Source organism: Neopsephotus bourkii, unplaced genomic scaffold (genome assembly GCF_033783945.1).
Source record: "Neopsephotus bourkii isolate Nb327-2 ecotype Australia unplaced genomic scaffold, CSIRO-AGI_Nbou_v1 NB_1250, whole genome shotgun sequence".
In the NCBI taxonomy this organism is placed as follows: domain Eukaryota; kingdom Metazoa; phylum Chordata; class Aves; order Psittaciformes; family Psittacidae; genus Neopsephotus; species Neopsephotus bourkii.
This window is the reverse complement of record NW_026901735.1, coordinates 1,816,903-1,834,651: the sequence shown is the minus strand read 5'-3', so window position 1 is coordinate 1,834,651 and position 17,749 is coordinate 1,816,903. Positions and strand designations below refer to the sequence as shown.

General features: G+C 44.9%; 1 protein-coding gene and 1 long non-coding RNA gene across 2 annotated transcripts in view; one reads left to right on the top strand and one right to left on the bottom strand.

The window, feature by feature from the left end:
* Positions 1-1,646, bottom strand: part of JAG1 (jagged canonical Notch ligand 1) — a 37,721-nt gene extending 36,075 nt beyond the window's left edge. Inside the window, exon 1 of the mRNA XM_061364774.1 lies at positions 844-1,646. Coding sequence (XP_061220758.1) covers positions 844-921 — 78 coding nt within the window. The 5' untranslated portion in view covers positions 922-1,646. The remainder of the gene's footprint in view (positions 1-843) is intronic.
* Positions 1,647-7,335: 5,689 nt separating this feature from the next.
* Positions 7,336-17,749, top strand: part of LOC133218401 (uncharacterized) — a 44,714-nt gene continuing 34,300 nt past the window's right edge. Inside the window, exon 1 of the long non-coding RNA XR_009727143.1 lies at positions 7,336-7,607. This is a non-coding gene — a long non-coding RNA (uncharacterized LOC133218401). The remainder of the gene's footprint in view (positions 7,608-17,749) is intronic.

Sequence of the window (17,749 nt, the reverse complement as noted above, 5' to 3'; positions counted from 1 at the left end):
CTTTATTCCCAAACACAACCTATAACAACTCTGCAGACAGGACATTTTAAGAGTGCTTTCAAGAAGCACACACATACTATTAAAATGCACATATAGCAACCACTCCAAGCTCTTCCCTATGAGACATCCATGAGAAAAGGTCATGTATCATCCCAACCAAATAATACCATTAATGCTAAAAATGAACCTTAAGTGCCAACTCCAGAAACACATTGGGAAGGCTTCTAAATGGTTAGGAAATAAAACTAAACCGAACCAAAAGCTTGTAAGCAAATGCAAACCCAACATAACGATGGAGCTAAAGCAGAGCCTGGAAATGCAATCCCTCTGCCTAATCCGGGGTGCAGCTGAGACGGGGAGAATCACCTCCTCGCTCAAGGCTGCCCAGCTGAGAGTCAGACACTGCTCGTTAAGTCACCCCAGGAGAACTGCAATGAGACCCGGTGTGAAAGAAAAAAAAAACGGGGAAAAAAAGGAAAAAAGTTTGGAAAAAAAACAAATAAAAAAGCGTTTTGCAGCAACTGCATTTTTTATTCCCAAGGAAACGAGTCTTGCTGCAAGAACTTCTGCGTTTGCCATCTCTGCACAGCAAAGTTAGCAGCGGAGCAGTGACTCCACTCCCGCTGGAGGAACCCTGCAAAAGCGCCTTGTGCACCACTCAAGCTTCGGGTTTTCCCAACTCCGTCTATCGCAATCACCGCCGGAGCCGCGTTTCGCGGAAAAGCGGCAAAATCCCCAGCTCTGCACGGCGAGCTCGGGGAGCCCCGTTCGGGCTCGCCAGAGCTTCCCCTCTCCCCTGCTCGTACCCGTGCCGGTAGAGACGCGCGGTGCCCAGGTACGTACCTTTGCCCGCAGCCCCAGCAGGGCTAGGACGAGGACGAGGGAGCACGCCGCCGCGGCTGCCCGCCGGGGCGCACGCATGCCGCCGCCGCCGCGCTGCCCGCCCGCCCGCCTGCAGGCCGCCGCCGCTCGCTCCGGGCCGGGCCGGGGAGGGCCAGGAGGGGAGGAGGAGGAGGAGGAGGTGCCGCCGCCGCTGCTGCCCGCCGCCGCCGCCGCCCCGCTCTAATATACCGCGCCGGCTGCGGCGCGCACCCGCGCCGAACAACGCCGCTTTTCAAGCGCTTTCAATAGCGCGCCGGTCTTCAATGCAAAGCAGCCCGGCCTCCTTTTATTCTCCTTATTCTCTCGCCTCCCTCTTTTCTTTCCCTTTTCTTTTCTCTGGGCTTTTTTTTTTTCCTCTCCTTTTTTATTATTGCGATTATTATCCCGATCCTTTTATTTCTTTCAGGTCGCCGGAGGCGCGGCGAGCCCCCCGCCCCCCCGAGACACACACGCACATACACACGCACATACACACACGCACACACATGCAGCACACACACCGCCCGGGAGCCGGCCGCCCGTCTGGGAGCCCCGCCGCCGATCGGCTTCATCTAGCCCACGGCGGCAGGCGGGGAGGCCGCCCGCCCGCGCATGCGTCCATCCATATGCATGAGGGGGGGAAGGAGGAGGGAAGGAAGGAGGGGTATGGCAGGTACCAGGAGGAGGAGAAGGTAGGCGGAGAAGAGGGCCGGCCGGCCGCAGGCGGGAGCCGAGCCGCGGGTGGCGGCTGCTCCTCCTGAGGGAGGCGGCGGGTCCCCAACCGCCCTGCGGGTCGCAGCCGGCCGCTCTGCTCCGCCTCCCTCAGGAAGCCCCGCTCCGCAGGTGCCTCCTGTGGTACCTGCAGCAGCGGCTTGCTGAGGTGGCCCGGGAGCGGCGAGCGGGCGGGCGCCTTCGCTTGAAAGAGAGGGCTCTTCCCGTCCGCTGCTTACCCGGCAGCCGAGCAGGAGCCGTAGCTCCCCTTTCTTCTCCTGCCTGTGTGGGTGAAAGGAGAACGGAGCCTTTGGGCTCACTGCAGCGGTGGGAGCCTCGCCCGCCCGCCTTCCCGCCCCGCGGTACCTGAGGCGGCGCGGCCGTTACAGGGCGGGGGGCGCGCGCGCGCTCTTGGCGGGACCGCTGAGGTGATGGCGGTGCCCGGGAGCCGGTGTTGGCTCCCTGAGGGGAGAGGCAGGGCAGGCGGGGCGAGCGGTCCCTGGCCAGCGGCTCCCCTGAGGGAAGCGGAGGTGGCAGCCGCCTTCGGTTATTCCCTTCTTAACAGGAGGCCGTGAAGCCGGGAATCCCCCGTGGTTAAGGGGCGCATCCCTCATCTACAGCTCCAGGCTGTTTAGTCAGGGAAGGCAGCGGTTCCAGAGGTGCTGGAGATGCACGCCCCGGCTGCCCAGTGAGCTCTGGGGTTTGTCAGCTGCCTTATTCAGAAGCAGGGTCTGGAGGTACGTGAACAAGTGGTTACCTGTGGGGCTTCTTGCCACAGGATGCTGAGAAACACAGGTTTGCACAGTAGCTCCCAGAGGAAAAGCCACACATCAAAGGGCACTGGGAAAAAGGAGAAGGAAAAAAAAAAACCAAAACCCAACAACAAAAAAACCACCCCTAACTTTGGTTCGGGAAGTCCCTGAGCCGCTGATCTGGAGGTCGGGTGAGTGCTGGGAACTGCCAGTGCATCACTGTCCCTTTCTTCCTGAGGCGCTGGAGCCAGGAACCTGGCCTCCATGACGTTTGGTCTGACCCCCAACAGCTATTCTTGTGTCCCTATCTCCTAATCCACCCTGATCTAACGCGGTAGATGTGTGAGCATCTATTTTGTACATCAGAGTCAGTCGTATAGAGGAAAACAAGATTTCTGACCTGCTTTTATGTCCTTTGTTTTCATTTCCTATGGCAAAAGCGAAGTACGCGCAAGTTCTTGGCTGTGGTGAGGTCTGGCCTGTCATGGAGTATCTAAGGCTGTGAAGCTGGCAGTGTTTATGCCCCTAACCCTAAAACCATGCTCACACTCCTGTGGATCACTTCCCATGTATGAGTTCAAAACTCAGATTACACAGCAGCAATTCTGGCATGCCTGTGAGGTGAGCGGTTGCCAAATGCTCTTTCCAGCCTCATTCAGCCCAGTTCTAACGGTATCTGTTGTCATTAACTTCTCTTGGGCTGGGGAACCTTCCTTGTGTTTAATCCACACAGTGGCTGCAGTTTGGTGAGACAAGAACCTCTCTTCTTACTTTCCAGTGGGTGCTGGTTAGCTTCCGCAGCCTGTTTAAGTGTTACTCATTCACAAGTGCCACGCATGTGTTCCTCTGGGCCTTTAAATACCCTGCTGCTTGCTGGTACGCTCCGTAGCTTTAGGGCAGGCCTGGAGTTGGCCTTCCTGCAAAAGGTTACTCCACCTGTTTGACTTCATCCAGTGCTTAGGAAATCCAGAGCTCTGGTTCCCACAGTGCTTGTGACTCAGCAGAGTAGCTGCCCTTAAACAGAATTACTCGTCCAACAGCTTAAAATGCTTTGCAAGCACCAATGAATTAGGCTTCCCAATGTCTTGAGATGAGAAGTGTTACTGATAGGTAAACCAAGGCAGAGCGTGAGTCATGTGCAGAAGCACATTGCAAACCCTTTCTCTCATGGCCCAGAAAGAAATTCTGACCTAGTAAAAGTCAGGAGTAAAATCCCTTTAATTTATTAAGGCCAGAATTTCATCCTTGAGGTCTTGTCTTCTGCTTTTCTACACTGAGCTCTTGAGGCCAGATCTTTACCCATTGCACAGCATGGCGAGTACGGTGCATTGCACAGCCTGTGGGTCTTTTTAAGATGCCTTTTTCACTGCATACACAGCAACATACAAATAAATTGCTGCATGTGCACAAGGGGCCTGTACTGTAGCTACTTTGTGTAGTCTAAACCAGCACATGTGAAATTCCTGCTGCAGTGCTCTGCTTGCACATCTCAATGTATCATGAAGTGGGGAGCCAATGCATCTTCCTTTGAGGCCGGTGAAGAGCTTTTCAGTGTCTGGCACTCAGCTTTTTACATTGCGTAAAGTTACTTCCTGCTAATAATCTTCCTATTCTGACATAATTAGATTGCATCCACATTTGAAGCCGTTATAAACATCTAGTGTGCCAAGGTCCGGCCTTACAGACAGCACTTCAAGCCTGAATCAGTTCCCTAATATAGAGTTGGATCCTGCTTCATTGAAGCCACTGGGAGAATGCCCAGGACTTTGGTGGGATGAGGATCACAGCCTTTAGAGGGAGCGCCTGGCTTACGAGGGTCAGGTGTCATTAAGTCAATTCTTTGTGTTAGGAAAGTTGTAATTTCCTTTTAAAGCTCAGTGACTCATTGAATCATGGCTGTGAACAATCCCACAGGATTTCCTTAGATTTGTGATAGCTGAAGGTAAGCTTGGAATGGCGCCCCTGGAAAATTTCTTCGTTCAGGGACCTGATCCATTGCATTTTCAAGTCAGTAACTAAACTTTTGTTTGCCACTATAATGCAGATCAAGAGGGTTGTGTAATCGTGGGGCCTGTTCCTGCATCACCCTTTGATAAACCAGTGGAAAGGGCTACCTGAAAAGAATCCGTTGAAATGTGGAATCTGGAGTCATAAAGAATTCATAAAGCTCAATGACCTCATTTCACAGCAAAGAAAGAGGCTAGAGGAGCCCTTTGTTTCTTCATAGTCTCATAAAAGTAGTTTTGCTTCTCAAAATTTGCCACCCTCTAAAATTCATTTGTGGCTGTTTTAGGTGTAATTCTCACCAAACTGAGTGAAAGAGTGAATTTTTCATCCACTTGGATGATCCTTTATCTAGGAGTTAAGCTTCCCTATTGTGAGGAGAAGAACATGTTGTGACAGTCAATCATGGATGAGTGAGCTTTTAGATAAGGCCTTTCCTATAATACACACATAACACTTTATTTTCCTCTTGTTGTACTGGAACTGACCTCCCCACTTGGGCGAGTGTCGTGGAGGCAGAGATAGGGACTGTGCCGTGCTGCTTGGCTGACACACATTTCAGAGCAGCACATTCCAGCAGATGAACCCATTTGCACAGTTGAGTGATCTAAACTTAGAAAGCTAATTTCTCTAATTACAAAGTGAGACTGAACTCCTGTAAAGCTTTTCATCACCTGAGTGGAATGGGAATTGCACTTCCATAATCATTTCATGTTTAGAAACTAATTAGAAAGCGTTTTGTGGGGAGGCCACACCCCGGGTTAGACTATTTCACAAACGGATTGGGAGAAGACACTACCTCTGATGAGAAAGTTGAGCAAGCGGCAGAGGTTAGGAGAAGGAGTAGAGCTTACCAAACACTGAGCAGTGCATGCCTACGACCACAAAGGCTGCAGTTTTTCAGGGTCAGGCCATTTCTTAAAGCTGTATCTTGAAGCAAGCTTTTTAAATGTGACGAGAGATTCTGGAGAAGATGCTCCAGTGACCAGAGACCCAAATCCAGTTTGCTGCTACAAGCACTTACTTTCCTCTTTCCCTGGAGCACGTTGATTAAGAGAATGAAAATTTCAAAGCCCCATTGTGCATATTTTGCATGTGCATTTTGTGACTGAAATTCCCACCTTAGTTTTCTGTATCTTCCCGGAATGCAAATGAGGAACTAAATCTAATTCAGAGGATATTCTGATAACAATAAAAACTAAAGACTCTGGGATGCTCAGAAATAGCTGTAGTGAGAACCAGTAAAGTCCCTGAAAGAGTTAAAAGTTGTAGGGCCAAAAAATGTCCATTGTAGAGCTTTTAAGTTTTATCCAGCTGTAATTAACTGAATCCATAACATTTTTGCTTTCTGTCACAGCTTAAAATTGAGACCTTACTCTGTTCCAGAGAATAGTAGTTTCTCCTTCAGTTTCCTTTATATGCATATAAAACCTGCTTTCTGATTGTTTCTCTGTTAATCGTTCAGGAATCAGATGCCTACACTTTAACCTGTGAACCCCACTGCTTTGTCCTTCAGTTATCCTCCCCAGTGGTGGGATTTCTGTACACCAGTGATTTGATCTCAAATCCCTGCTTTCTAAAAACAAGGGAGAGCTGAGACTACAGTTTTAGGTCTGAGTAGGGGTGCAGCTTATCAAGCTAGAGTAGCTTCCAGTAGGTGCAAAGACTGTGACACTGAGCAGTGCTGGCACATCTGTCACAGACAAGATGACACTTTCATTTGATAAGCAGTAACCTCAGCTATTCTTGTCAGTCATAGAAAAGGCTGTGCTTGAAACCTAGGCTGAGCCCCATCTCCAATGAACAATGAATTGTAAGCTTTTAAGAGAGCTCCAAGTTTCTAGGAGGGCTTTCCTCACAGCCTCTGCAAGGATGCTTCATTTAGCTAATTTTAGTAAGTGCTCAGATCAGGTTTCATTTTATTGTTATGAAAGAATCAAAATGCCCACAGTTTTCTTTTCATATATAATGCTTTCTCTTTATTGTTCATTGTATATGTTTAACATGTTCTTTATCACCAGCTACCCTAAGGGTGCAAGACTGAAGCATACCGGGGTGTCATTTAGCTAAGGTAATGACTAAAAAAAGAGCTGTAATTAAGAATTTTAAATTGGGGTGTTCAATATATGACTTCTTGCCTTTGCCCACCATTATTCCATGGCTGATCTAACATTCTGGACCTTTACTTAGTCCTGGATGGGGGATATAGAAGGAATTGCTTCATTTGGTAGGAAGCAGTATCTAGATGCATTAGAATTGATAAAATCCAGATTCTTGAGTAACTTGCTGGAATGGCAAGGGTATTGAGCCTCAAAACTGGGTGGATGGGAGCGACCCTGCTGATCTGCAGAGAAAATGTTTCCCTGGGGAGTTAGGGGTATATCACATGGCACAATGGCCTGTGTTGATGGCACTGCCTGCTCCCTGGCAGAAGGAACCTTTTTGTATCAGCTAAATACTTTTAGATAAAGCACAAGCCCCAGGGGGTGGCTAGCATCCTTGGTGGTACAGATAAAGACAAGCTCCTAGGTAAAGGGGCTAAAAATGGCTTTCCCATGTCCATCCTTGACACAGGAATTAAAAAACCCCAACCTTGACCATTCTGCATGTTGCAACATGTGGATGTTTTCTGTATGTGCATTGAGGGCTTGTGTGTCATTAATCATACAGTGAGAGATGTGACAAGACTGTATGTCTGAGCCAGCAAGCATTCAGAATAGTCTGAGACCGCTCTGATTTGGGAGTTTTGGTGTTGAAACACTGCATTTTGTACAAGGTCCATCTCAACTGCAGCAGTTCATCTCTTGAGACTTTCCCAGTCCTACTCTGGAGTTACCTGTGGTCAAAATGCCTGCAACTGCTAGCAGGAAAGTGGAAATAAGAGTGAATGAGAAGGAATGGAATAATAATAATAGGCTAGGTGCCTTATGGAGAGATGGCAAATAAAAGGCCCTTTTCCTTGAGAGTATGAGCAAAACACAGTGTCCTGTCACCTGCCTCTCTGATTAAAGGACATTTTTGCTCTTTCCACAGAACCTGGAAGGTTTTACATTCCTGCCTCTCTGTCAGCCATTCTGTCTTGCATTTTCAAACACATGGGGGATGATTTTCCCTTCAATTGCTCCTGTTCTCAACCCTGAGTCATGGACTCACTCCAAGTGTGATGAAGGACATCCCTGATTTGTGGCACTGGCAGCAAGTCATGCTTGGTGAAGACCTGAAAGAGAAAAGAGCCTGGCTGTAGAACTGGACTCTTAAAACCAATTAACTTCTTTGAAGGTAATGGTATTACCCAGTGTGCATCCACGCTGTGTCTGAAAGGGGCCACAGACCCTCACAGATCCACAATCTGTGTGTTGCCCTAAACTGCTGGGGGTTTTATTTATATATAATGATGATTTTTATTTACTGTGGCAGAGGGGAACGAATGAGGATCTGCCACAACTTGAATAGAAGCAATTCCACACCTGTCCCTTTAAATGCACATTTGTGGTTGGCTGCCTTGTATTGTCCTCCCTCCTCTGGGGCTGCAGGGGACTGTATGTGTGTGTGTGGAAGGATTTCCCAGCCTAGTGGGTGACCCCTCATCTTGCTGCTCCAAGCAATGGCTTCCCTCCCCTCCTTTCTTTCCAATATTTATTGGAAGCACGTGCTAAGGAATCTGTAAGCCTGCAATGCTAATGAGTGGATGGCATAGAGCAGAGCAGGGCACCAGATGCAAAGGGTCAGGCGCGTTTCCTAATGAGGGAGTCCCGAGACCCATCTGTTGAGTCTCGTGGGCCCTCAATGAAGTTAGCTACGCAAGGTTGCCGGAGGAGGTTTTTTTTCTCTAATGCTTTTAGTTCTCAACAAGTGCAATCCTGTATAGAGCAGCATGTCATGGAGTGAGGTTTTGTTGTTACTAGCAGATAATGTGACTTTGAAAAGAACGCCCCCCGCCCCAGCTGAAAAGAGGATAACCCTCCTCTACCCCCTTCCTTCCCATCCTCCTTGCTCGGATCAATAGCAGGTCCCTCGGCACAAAGCCTGCATTCTTTTATTCTCAAATTAGAGCAGCTGCAGCAGCAACACCACAGCTCATTGGAAACCTATTAGCTTTTGAAAGACTTAATCCAGTTTGAAAATAACTAGTGTTTCTCAATCCTTCACGCACTCATTCCTATAAGAGGCAATATTCTTAGGGTGCATTGAGAGAGGACTGGGTTTATTATTAAAATAACCTGCATCTCTCTTGGTGTCCCAAAGGAGCAACAAAGAAGGCAAAATGTCAGTTTCCCAGCTTCACACAGCCTAAGTACATGGGATTTACTCTGCCATATCACACCCTACCACTGAGCTATGCCGCCTACCATCTTGCCTTCAACAGTGACTGATATCTTGTTATTCACTCTCCAATTTCATAGTTTTTAAGGCCAGAAGGGACTATTATGGTAATCTATTTGACCTCCTGCACAACACAAACATTATAATTTCATCTTAGGTAGGATAAAAGCTGAGAGCAGCTGGATTCTTTAATGCTGCTCTGCTGGGCAGTGGTGGATATGTGGGTTTTTTTGGGGTTGCTTTTTTGCTATAAGGGGAATTTGTTCTTTTTAAGCACATTAAACATAGAGCTTTGCCAGTGGGAGTCCTGTGCACATGCAGCAAATGCCTTGCTTTGAAGTTAGGGGAGCTGATTTTAGGTAGAAAGCGTTTGTTCACCTGTCTTGGTTTCTTGTTTAGCTTTTATATCTGAACACCCCTTTACTATGGATCTCCCTGCAGCAAGCCTGTGAGCTATTTACTCCCATTTTAAAGGTGGGTATCTGAGCTTCAGCAATTGCTTATGGCCTTCAGAGACATTTAGGCCACAAATGCCATGTGAAGACCGTAGCAGTGAGGAAACAAAAGTTATATTGAACAGGGTCCTGAATCTTGTGCCCCAAGTCACACTGGAATCTGTAGATGATCAGGCAGCTTGTTTTATTTAGCTTGAGTACCAGCTTAGTGTGTTTGCTGGGACATCTTTCTCTGCCCAGTCTTTTCCTCTACCGTGGCAGTCCTAAGCCTTTCCTGTAAGTGCTGCCAACTACTCTCAGTCATGATGGTACAGACATTTTGGCAGGAGTAGCTGGGGTAGGACCACCAGCTGACTTCCTGAAGGCCACTGAACACCAACAGCTTTTGATTTCTACTGACCTGGACCAGATTCAGTGTGGTGACCTAGAGCTAAGGGGCTCAGTATCTCATTACTAATCCCTTGAGCTAGCCAATTCCTTCCACCAAGTCAATGTTTTCTAAAGTGTTAAAAGACTTTTCCTGCCTGCCTGCCCATTAAATCCTGCTCTTCTGTCCGTGTCCTTGGATCAGCCTAATCACTGAAGTGGATCAGTTTCAAGTCTTAAGGAGGCAAGCTGTGGTACTGACAATGCAGAAGATGGCAGGCAGTGCAGCTGAGGCACTGCCTTCCAGCCAGCAGGACAGGCACTGCTCTTAGGGGTCTGTTTTTTAGTAACCCCAAGGTGCTGCTTTTCTGATGCATTGTCAGCTGGAACATGTGGTGTTTCCTGCTTTTAGCTTATTTATCTGAGTTTTACAATTTATATATGTTTCTAAACACTTATCTAGGGAAAAAGAAACAAAGTGCGTCCCTGGATCGTGCCCAGGCATTAATGTTTGCGTGCCTCAAGTACTAATTCTCTTCTGTGATATTTTAATCTTCTCACTTGCTGAGCCGGGGAGCTTGGCTTCACGGGATGAACCACACAGAGCACCATCACTATGTATCTTTATTATTTAGGTCTTATATTTTACAGATGCAGAGAAACATGTTTCAAAAGGGTGTATTTGGAAACCACTATGTTCTATGTTAAAATCTGCAATAGCCTCATTCACATACACTTGTCAGGAAACAGCTTCCATTTGCTTAATTTTAGATTGGATGCAGAGCAGCTCAGGCCTTCTATATACATGTCTCCTTTTCCAGCAAAGCTTCTTCATAATTCATATAGACTTACAAAGTATAAATTGCTCCATGTATGTATTTCCCACCTGATATATATATCTGTATGAAAAAGGGGAGCTGCTATTAGGCATTTCAATTACTCATCCTTGCTAACTGTTCCCTTAATACTTGGTAAAGTGGCTATAGCTGTGTTCTGATGAGGAATATTTTTCTTCTTGGAGGATAGGAACACTGTTTCCCCCACTACTTATGCAGCTCTGCAGTAGCAGTCTGTGGTGCACATGCACTTGAATACCAATTTCTCTTATCAGTTTTTTCTTAAAACTTATTCATAGTGAATGTGTCTGCCTTTGACTGTATATAATCAGACCAGGCTGCAGATAAAAACAGCATAAATCTCCAAGCTTTTGCACTTGATGTTATAGAAGGAATTGCGTATTTGCTGAGGTATGCTAACTGCGTTTGCCCTTCTGTTCAGTCAGTGAATCAGAACACTCTAATTCTAGGCTATCTATCTCATTAAGAATATTCTTACAATGTTAGTCTCCAGAATCACAGGGGGTTGATCCGTTCCAATCCTGGGGATGTCAGCTAATGCTGTTACCATTTGAAACAAAGTTCTTAATGTGGAGCTTGACATGAAGGCCTGTGCCTACGAAAGACACAGAAGCAAAATCTAAGAGTGTCCTTCCTTTTGCTAGTGCTTTGTTTATCTGAATTGTTTCCCAAGTTAACTCCTGTGGCCTAACCCCATAGAAGAGAAGATCTAATCTCTAATTGTCCTCTGGGACTATTCCTGCAAGGTCCTTGAAGAATGTATCCTGTTTCCCAGTTAAAGAATTATTCCAAGGATGTGTCCTCTTCTCATTTGAAGATTGTTTACCTGTTATTAATGAACTGTGTTTTGTCTATGGACTATTCCTAGTGTGGTGGCATTGTGATGCTTATTGGAGAAGGAGGAAGGATTAAAATGGCTCAGACTTTGCATTCAACATCACATACTGTATGCAGAAGGACTTAACAATCATGTCACAAACACACCAAAGCTTAGACAGTCCTTGGAGGCAGCAGAAATCGTGCCATCAGTGGGAGATAGAGTCTTTAACAGAAAAATATTGTGAGAATTCATAATTACCTGTTCTGGTGATGTTTTAGAGCAGCACAGTTTGTGGTGTCAGATGTGGAATGAAATAGAAACCATTTCAGGATAGTGCTAAATTAAAGCAATTTGAGAATCAAGTTATGCATAAGTATAAATAGTCAAACTCAGCTGCAGCAAATAGAGTGCTCTCATTTGTGCCAGCTAAGATCAGTTTGGTGATTTTATTAGAGTATGAAGAGGTCACTTACTGTTTCAAAGAGTTTTTTCCTGAAAGGAAGGCAACCAGTGCTGAAGAGCTGAAAGCACTGAGCTGTGCTCATTTGGATTAAAAATAGGTATTTTTGGCCAGTGGAGCTTCAAAATAAGCAAATTCTCAAACCAAACAGTTTTCCTTTTGGTAGCTGAAAAGGAAACCGCACATCCAGGAGGAATGTAGATCAAAGCAAACTCTGCAAATGATGCAGAAACGCATAAAATAACAAACAAGGCTGGTGGGAAGAGGGGAGCTTTTGTAAGTAGATAGGACTGTTCATATTACACTGAAACCAAATGCAACATGGCTAAAGAAGATACTTGAAAGGGGTATATAAGGCTATAGATATTTCTCCTCAGAGGATTTTTTTCCAGCCTGTTTTTGCATGTCCATTGTATTTGCAAAGTCACATATAAGGGGCATACTCAGCTCCAGATCTTACTGATACCAACTTCTGCCTTTCACCACTCTATCTTTCACTTTCCTTGTCTCACTGGCTTCCCTGAGGCTCTGTTTGCCTAAATCTGTGGCAAAACATGTTTGGTTTATTGCTTGCCCATGATGCTGTTAAAGCACATCATCAACTCATCTTCTAGAACTAAGATTTCAATTTTTAGGTAGCTTAACTTTCATACTTTTCAGAACAGAAAAAATCTGAATGTATACAAGTATTAGCTGTTTAAATTGGAATGCATTGTTTAATGTGATATACGAGAGTATAAATCTACATCAGAACTGTTTTTTATAGACAATATGAAAAGAAAGTTATTGCCAAATATTTTTAAACCTATTGTTTTACTTTCGTTTAAGGAAAACTGTTACTGCAACAATCAGTGCTTGTATAAATTGAATTAATAGGAATTTGGCAGTTGTTGCAGGGTGACTGCTGTTGCTGTTGCTGTTGCTGAGTGACTTGTCCAGTTCTTTCTTGGGTACCTCTTCATGAAGTGACGGAAATATAATTCATGAAGTCCTTGGGGGGGGGGGGGTTGATTCACAGAATTCTTAGTACAAGAGAAAGGACCTTGCAGAAGGGAGAATGGTCCTTTGTCCACCAGCCAGGAAGAGACTGGGATTTTTGGGATAGCTGTGTTCCCTCATGTGGGTCCTGCAGACCTCTCCATGTCTCTTTTGTCCTACTAGCTCTTTCCATGTGCCTCCCCAGCTGAAGAAGCTTCATGTGTGGCACTTACCTCACCTTTGGTAGAAAACAACTCTTTGATTGTGCTGAAGATAATTCATTTCCTCTAGGCCAACAAGTGAGAAGGCTGCATATCTTTGAGCCACATTTCTTTACATAGAACTGAATGTGTCTCTTGCCTCTCACCCCCCATCTCTTACTTCTGCAGCCACATACCTTTTGAAAGCAGCCTGTCTAAGGCTGGAGCAGAGTGGGTTCCCCAGGGCTCTATATGTGAGGACAGAACACAAGCTGAACTGACGCAGTCCAGAGAAGCCTGCCATCAGGAAGGGCAGGCCCCACTGCACCCATCCTGTACAGGTCATAGGATATACGTCGCACCTTCCCATCTTCCCCTTGGCTGTGCACAAAAAGATGCTTGCTCACTGTGTGAAGGTCAGGTTACTGTAGAAATGCTACTCTTCAGAAGGCTGTCACTGGGATAGATGTGGATTAGGTGGAAAACAATGCTTTTCCAATGTACCGATAAAGGTTTATTTGTGCCACACAAAGGTTTCCTCTAGAAACTTTTGATTTCTCTAGGATTCTGGAATTGTTTGCAATCTCTTTGAACTTTTTTTAACATGGCTACTTTTAGCCTGAATGGAGACTAGTGAAAGTTCAGCCACTATATCCAGGGAAGCTCATCTCTGTGTGAGCAGTGGACCAGTCAATAGGCTCCACGTATCAGATTGTTAGACAAAGGGGCAGCCTGCAGCAAAAGGGATGTTTGTATTGTGGCCTGAACAGGCTTCCTTAAAAATAATAGCCAAAGGTAAACACTATCAATTCACAAATTAGACGCTGGTAAAAATATGTCAGCCCATTTGCTAACCCTGTAAGAAGGGAAATAAGACTTGACAGTTTGCTCTGCTGTGATTCTAAGCATGATGGTTTCCTTAGATAGAGTGCTTATGGTGCTCTCTAGGCAGGGTGAGTGCACTGCAGTCATTGATGGCAAGTGATTGGGAAGATTTGTTGCTGTGCAGAAGTTTGTGCATGGCTTGCTTTTAGGTTGTTTCAACCTATCCACATCAAGTGACAAAATGCAAAGGTGTCTGATCTGAACAGGCAAAATAAAGCTGGCAGTCTAAAAAAAGTACGTCCACACAGTGCCTTCTGTTTTTCTACTCAAATGTGGTCTTTCTTTTTGTTACTTCAGGTTACCAGTAATGCCGAGGGGTTGTTGAAAGAGGATTATCCCCAGGCCCAAGCTGGCTTTGCTAAGGGAAATTTGCTACTGGAGGATATCTTTGCAAAATTTATTCCCAAGGTGGTATCTTCCAAGTACAGAAGCAGTTTATATTTGTGACCTCCTCTGTTCTTGGTAAATATATGGCCAGCAGATCTCAAATTTGGTCAGCACTCTGCATCTGCTGGCTAACTGGGTGATCCTGGGCTCCAGAGGAAAAGATGGTGGACTTGAGGAGTTTTGGGAGGAACTTACCATAGAACCGTAGAAGAGTTAGAGTTCTATAATGACCTTAAGGAAAGGACCTTAAGAAAGGACCTTAAGATAACTCAGTTCCAACCCCTGTGCCATGGGCAGGGACACCTCACACTAAACCATGCCACCCAAGGCTCTGTCCAACCTGGCCTTGAACACTGCCAGGGATGGATCATTCACACCTTCCCTGGGCAACCCATTCCAGTGCCTCACCACCCTCACAGTAATGAATTTTCTCCTTATACCCAATCTAAACTTCCCCTGTTTAAGTTTGAACCCATTACCCCTTGTCCTACCACTTCACTGAAAGGGGGAAAGGTTGAAGAGATCTTGATGAAAGGCATGGAGTAGAGCAGCCCTAATTCAGGCTGGACAAATTCTGAGTAGTTTTACACAGAGCATTTCATAGTTGCTGGAAAATCTCTTATTGAGTCCTGGAGTTTTTATACTGTCCCACTGTGTTTAGCTGGCCTCAGATATATGGAAAGTCATATTGGAATGGGGCATTTTTTAGGGACAGCAGATTGCTTGGTGAAGGCCTTGTACAGAGAGGAAGAGTGAAAGGCTGATTCCTGTGAAACAGCTTCCAGTGTGATTGTGATGGTTGTGCTTAGCATTGATAATGGGTATCAGAAATCAGTTATATTATTTGGGAAACAAACCCTAGTCCATAAAACTGAGTTTAAATAGTTGGGACTGAAAAATGGCACAGAGTCATGAAGTGCATAAGAAAGACTGCTTAGGAATAAGGACTTAGCCCAGATCTTACACAAAACCAACCCAGGCAGGAAATGAAATATATACTTTAACATGAACTGAAGACATCAATTGTCTGACCTTTTGCTGAAATACCTTGCTGTGTTCTCCATGGATTGACTACAAGGCCAGTCTTTCATTCTGATGAGCCAGCCAGTGTTGAAAACTGATCTAAAAGGACCTGTGGGGTTTTGATTTTACACATTCTTCATCAAGATGCAGCTTTCTGACACATGATTAAATATTTGATAACTTTGACCACTACTAAAACTGATCAGTCTCTAATTCAAGGGTTTTAAACATCAACAAAAAATTGTCCCCAAACTTACAGAATCTCAAAAGCTCATAAAGAATCAGAACTGTTTAGATTGGAAAAGACCTTACAGATCATTGAGTCCAACAGTTAACCCAGCACTGCCAAGTACACCACTAAACCATGTCCCTAAAATGTCCTTAAACATTAGACACCCTTAACATTAGAGATTGCTAAACATTAGAAACAGCTGCTTTTACATAACCGTTAACATAGCTGTTATTACAGTGTGGTTCCTTCACAGTATCTTATGCTTACATATGTCAGCATGAGAATTGAAGTCTCCCTCAAAACAGTCATTGGCTTTTTGTCAACAAAAATCTATAATCAGAATAATTTTGGTATAAGCAGCACTTTCACAATGGAAAGCCTGCATTCAGGAGATTTCTGACAACTCTGTGCTTGAAAGGGACTGCTTCTAAAACAGGAAAATGCTGTTAATATCACTATATTATAGAGAAGTCTGTTACATAAGAATGAAAGCAAAAGAGAACCATGAACACTGCCATACCAGATAAGATCCAGGGTGATAATTTCTGTTGATATTGGTCAGTACAAGGGGCAAAGAAATTAGAAAGCAGTTATTTGCTTAAAATAAAAAAAAAGATATCCTGAGCATTTAGTTACTAGTTTGGATGGCTTTATAACCATTTAGTGGTATCTTGTCATAAATAACACTAGTTAGCTTTAAAACACAGCATTTTTGGTTTCCTAGTCGTTCTTCTGGCAGAGTTTCACAGATTATTTATATTGAGAATTTTCTTAAATCACTTTAAAATGTTATCTTTCTCCTTCATTGCATTTTATTTCTGGTGTCCTCAACATAAGAAAGACAGAGATCTGTTGGCACAAGTCCAGAGGAGGCCACGAGGATGATCAGGGGACTGGAGCACCTCCTGTATGAAGACAGGCTGAGAAAGTTGGGGCTGTTCATCCTGGAGAAAAGAAGCTGCTTGGAGACCTCAGAGCAGCTTCCAGCATCTGAAGGGAGCCTATAAGGATGCTGGAGAGACTCTTCATCAGGGACTGTAGTGATAGACAAGGCAGAATAGGTTCAAACGTAAACAGGGGAAGTTCAGGTTAGATATATGAAGTTCTTTACTGTGAGGGTGGTGAGGCACTGGAATAGGGTGCCCAGAGAGGTGGTAAATGCCCCATCCCTGGCAGTGTTCAAGGCCAGGTTGGACAAAGCCTTGGCCAACATGGTCTAGTGGAAGGTGTTCCTGCCCATGGCAAGGGGTTGGAACTGTGTGATCTTGAGGTCTTTTCCAACCCAAACCATTCTATGATTCTGTGATTATGGGAGAGGCTGAAAAGGACGTGACTCACTTTTTGTTTTGATCTGGGATGTGACTCTCATCTCATTTTCACTTAGCAGTGGTAATCCTGGTGTTTTCAACCTATTTTTTCCAGATATTTCTCGAAGTTTCTAGGCATTTCACTTGCCAGTCTCCTGGACCCCTATTGTTTCTGGTCTTTTCTCTCTGTGGATTCAGTGTTTCAGACAAGAAACTTACGTAGTAACAGTATCGTAATAGGAAAGTAATAAAATTTATACAAAGTGTCCATAAATTCTGAATGAGCGTCTAGACAAGATTTTAAAACACTTATCCAAGGCTCTTTTTAGGTTTTAGGCTATCAAAGTAGAAAGAAAATGAATCCTTTTGCTAAGAAAATGATGGTTTGGCTGAGCCACATAGGCATGATGTGCTGCTACTACTTAATAATTACAGCTGAGTGAAAATTAAGGTATTTAAATTACAGAAGAGCTGCAGCACTGAGCATGATCTTTCAGATTGCTGCTGGAGGTATCCTGATAGTGACTCATAGCATGGTGGTACTGAAAATGTGTTGGTTCAGGGCCTGTGGTCTTCTGCAGGACGATCACATTGCAACTTGAATGTTTCCTGGACACTTGGGTATCTCTAATTCTGGAGTAGATGTTTTAGGAAGGCTTGCACTCTCCATATTTCAGTGTCCTGCTGCTGACACTGAGCATTAGGCAGTGTGAATGGCTCATTTTGAGTGATCTTGGTCTGTGGTGAAGAGAGCAGGAACAAGTCCAGCACACACAGAACAACTGGCTTTTGTTTACTAAGTCAAAGCTGTAAAACCATAAAGGGAGCAAAAGCTGAAATCAAGGGAAATAAAAATAATGGAGTGGGAAGGGAAAAGGAGAATCAACATTTGAGGGTTCTTCTGTGTGAAACAGAGATCTGGGTTCGGGCAATGGGGGAAAGGCATGACTCATTCTTAACACAGCTTTGCTTGATGTAAGAGCCCCTTTATTTAAGTTTGGATTTGAGATTCTTGGAGGTGAAGACATTATTTATCAGCAAGAATTTATCAACACCTTCCCTGCTCAGCTTTCAGCTTGATTCATCACAGCCAAAAAGTAGCCTTACATGTTTATTAGATGAATTATT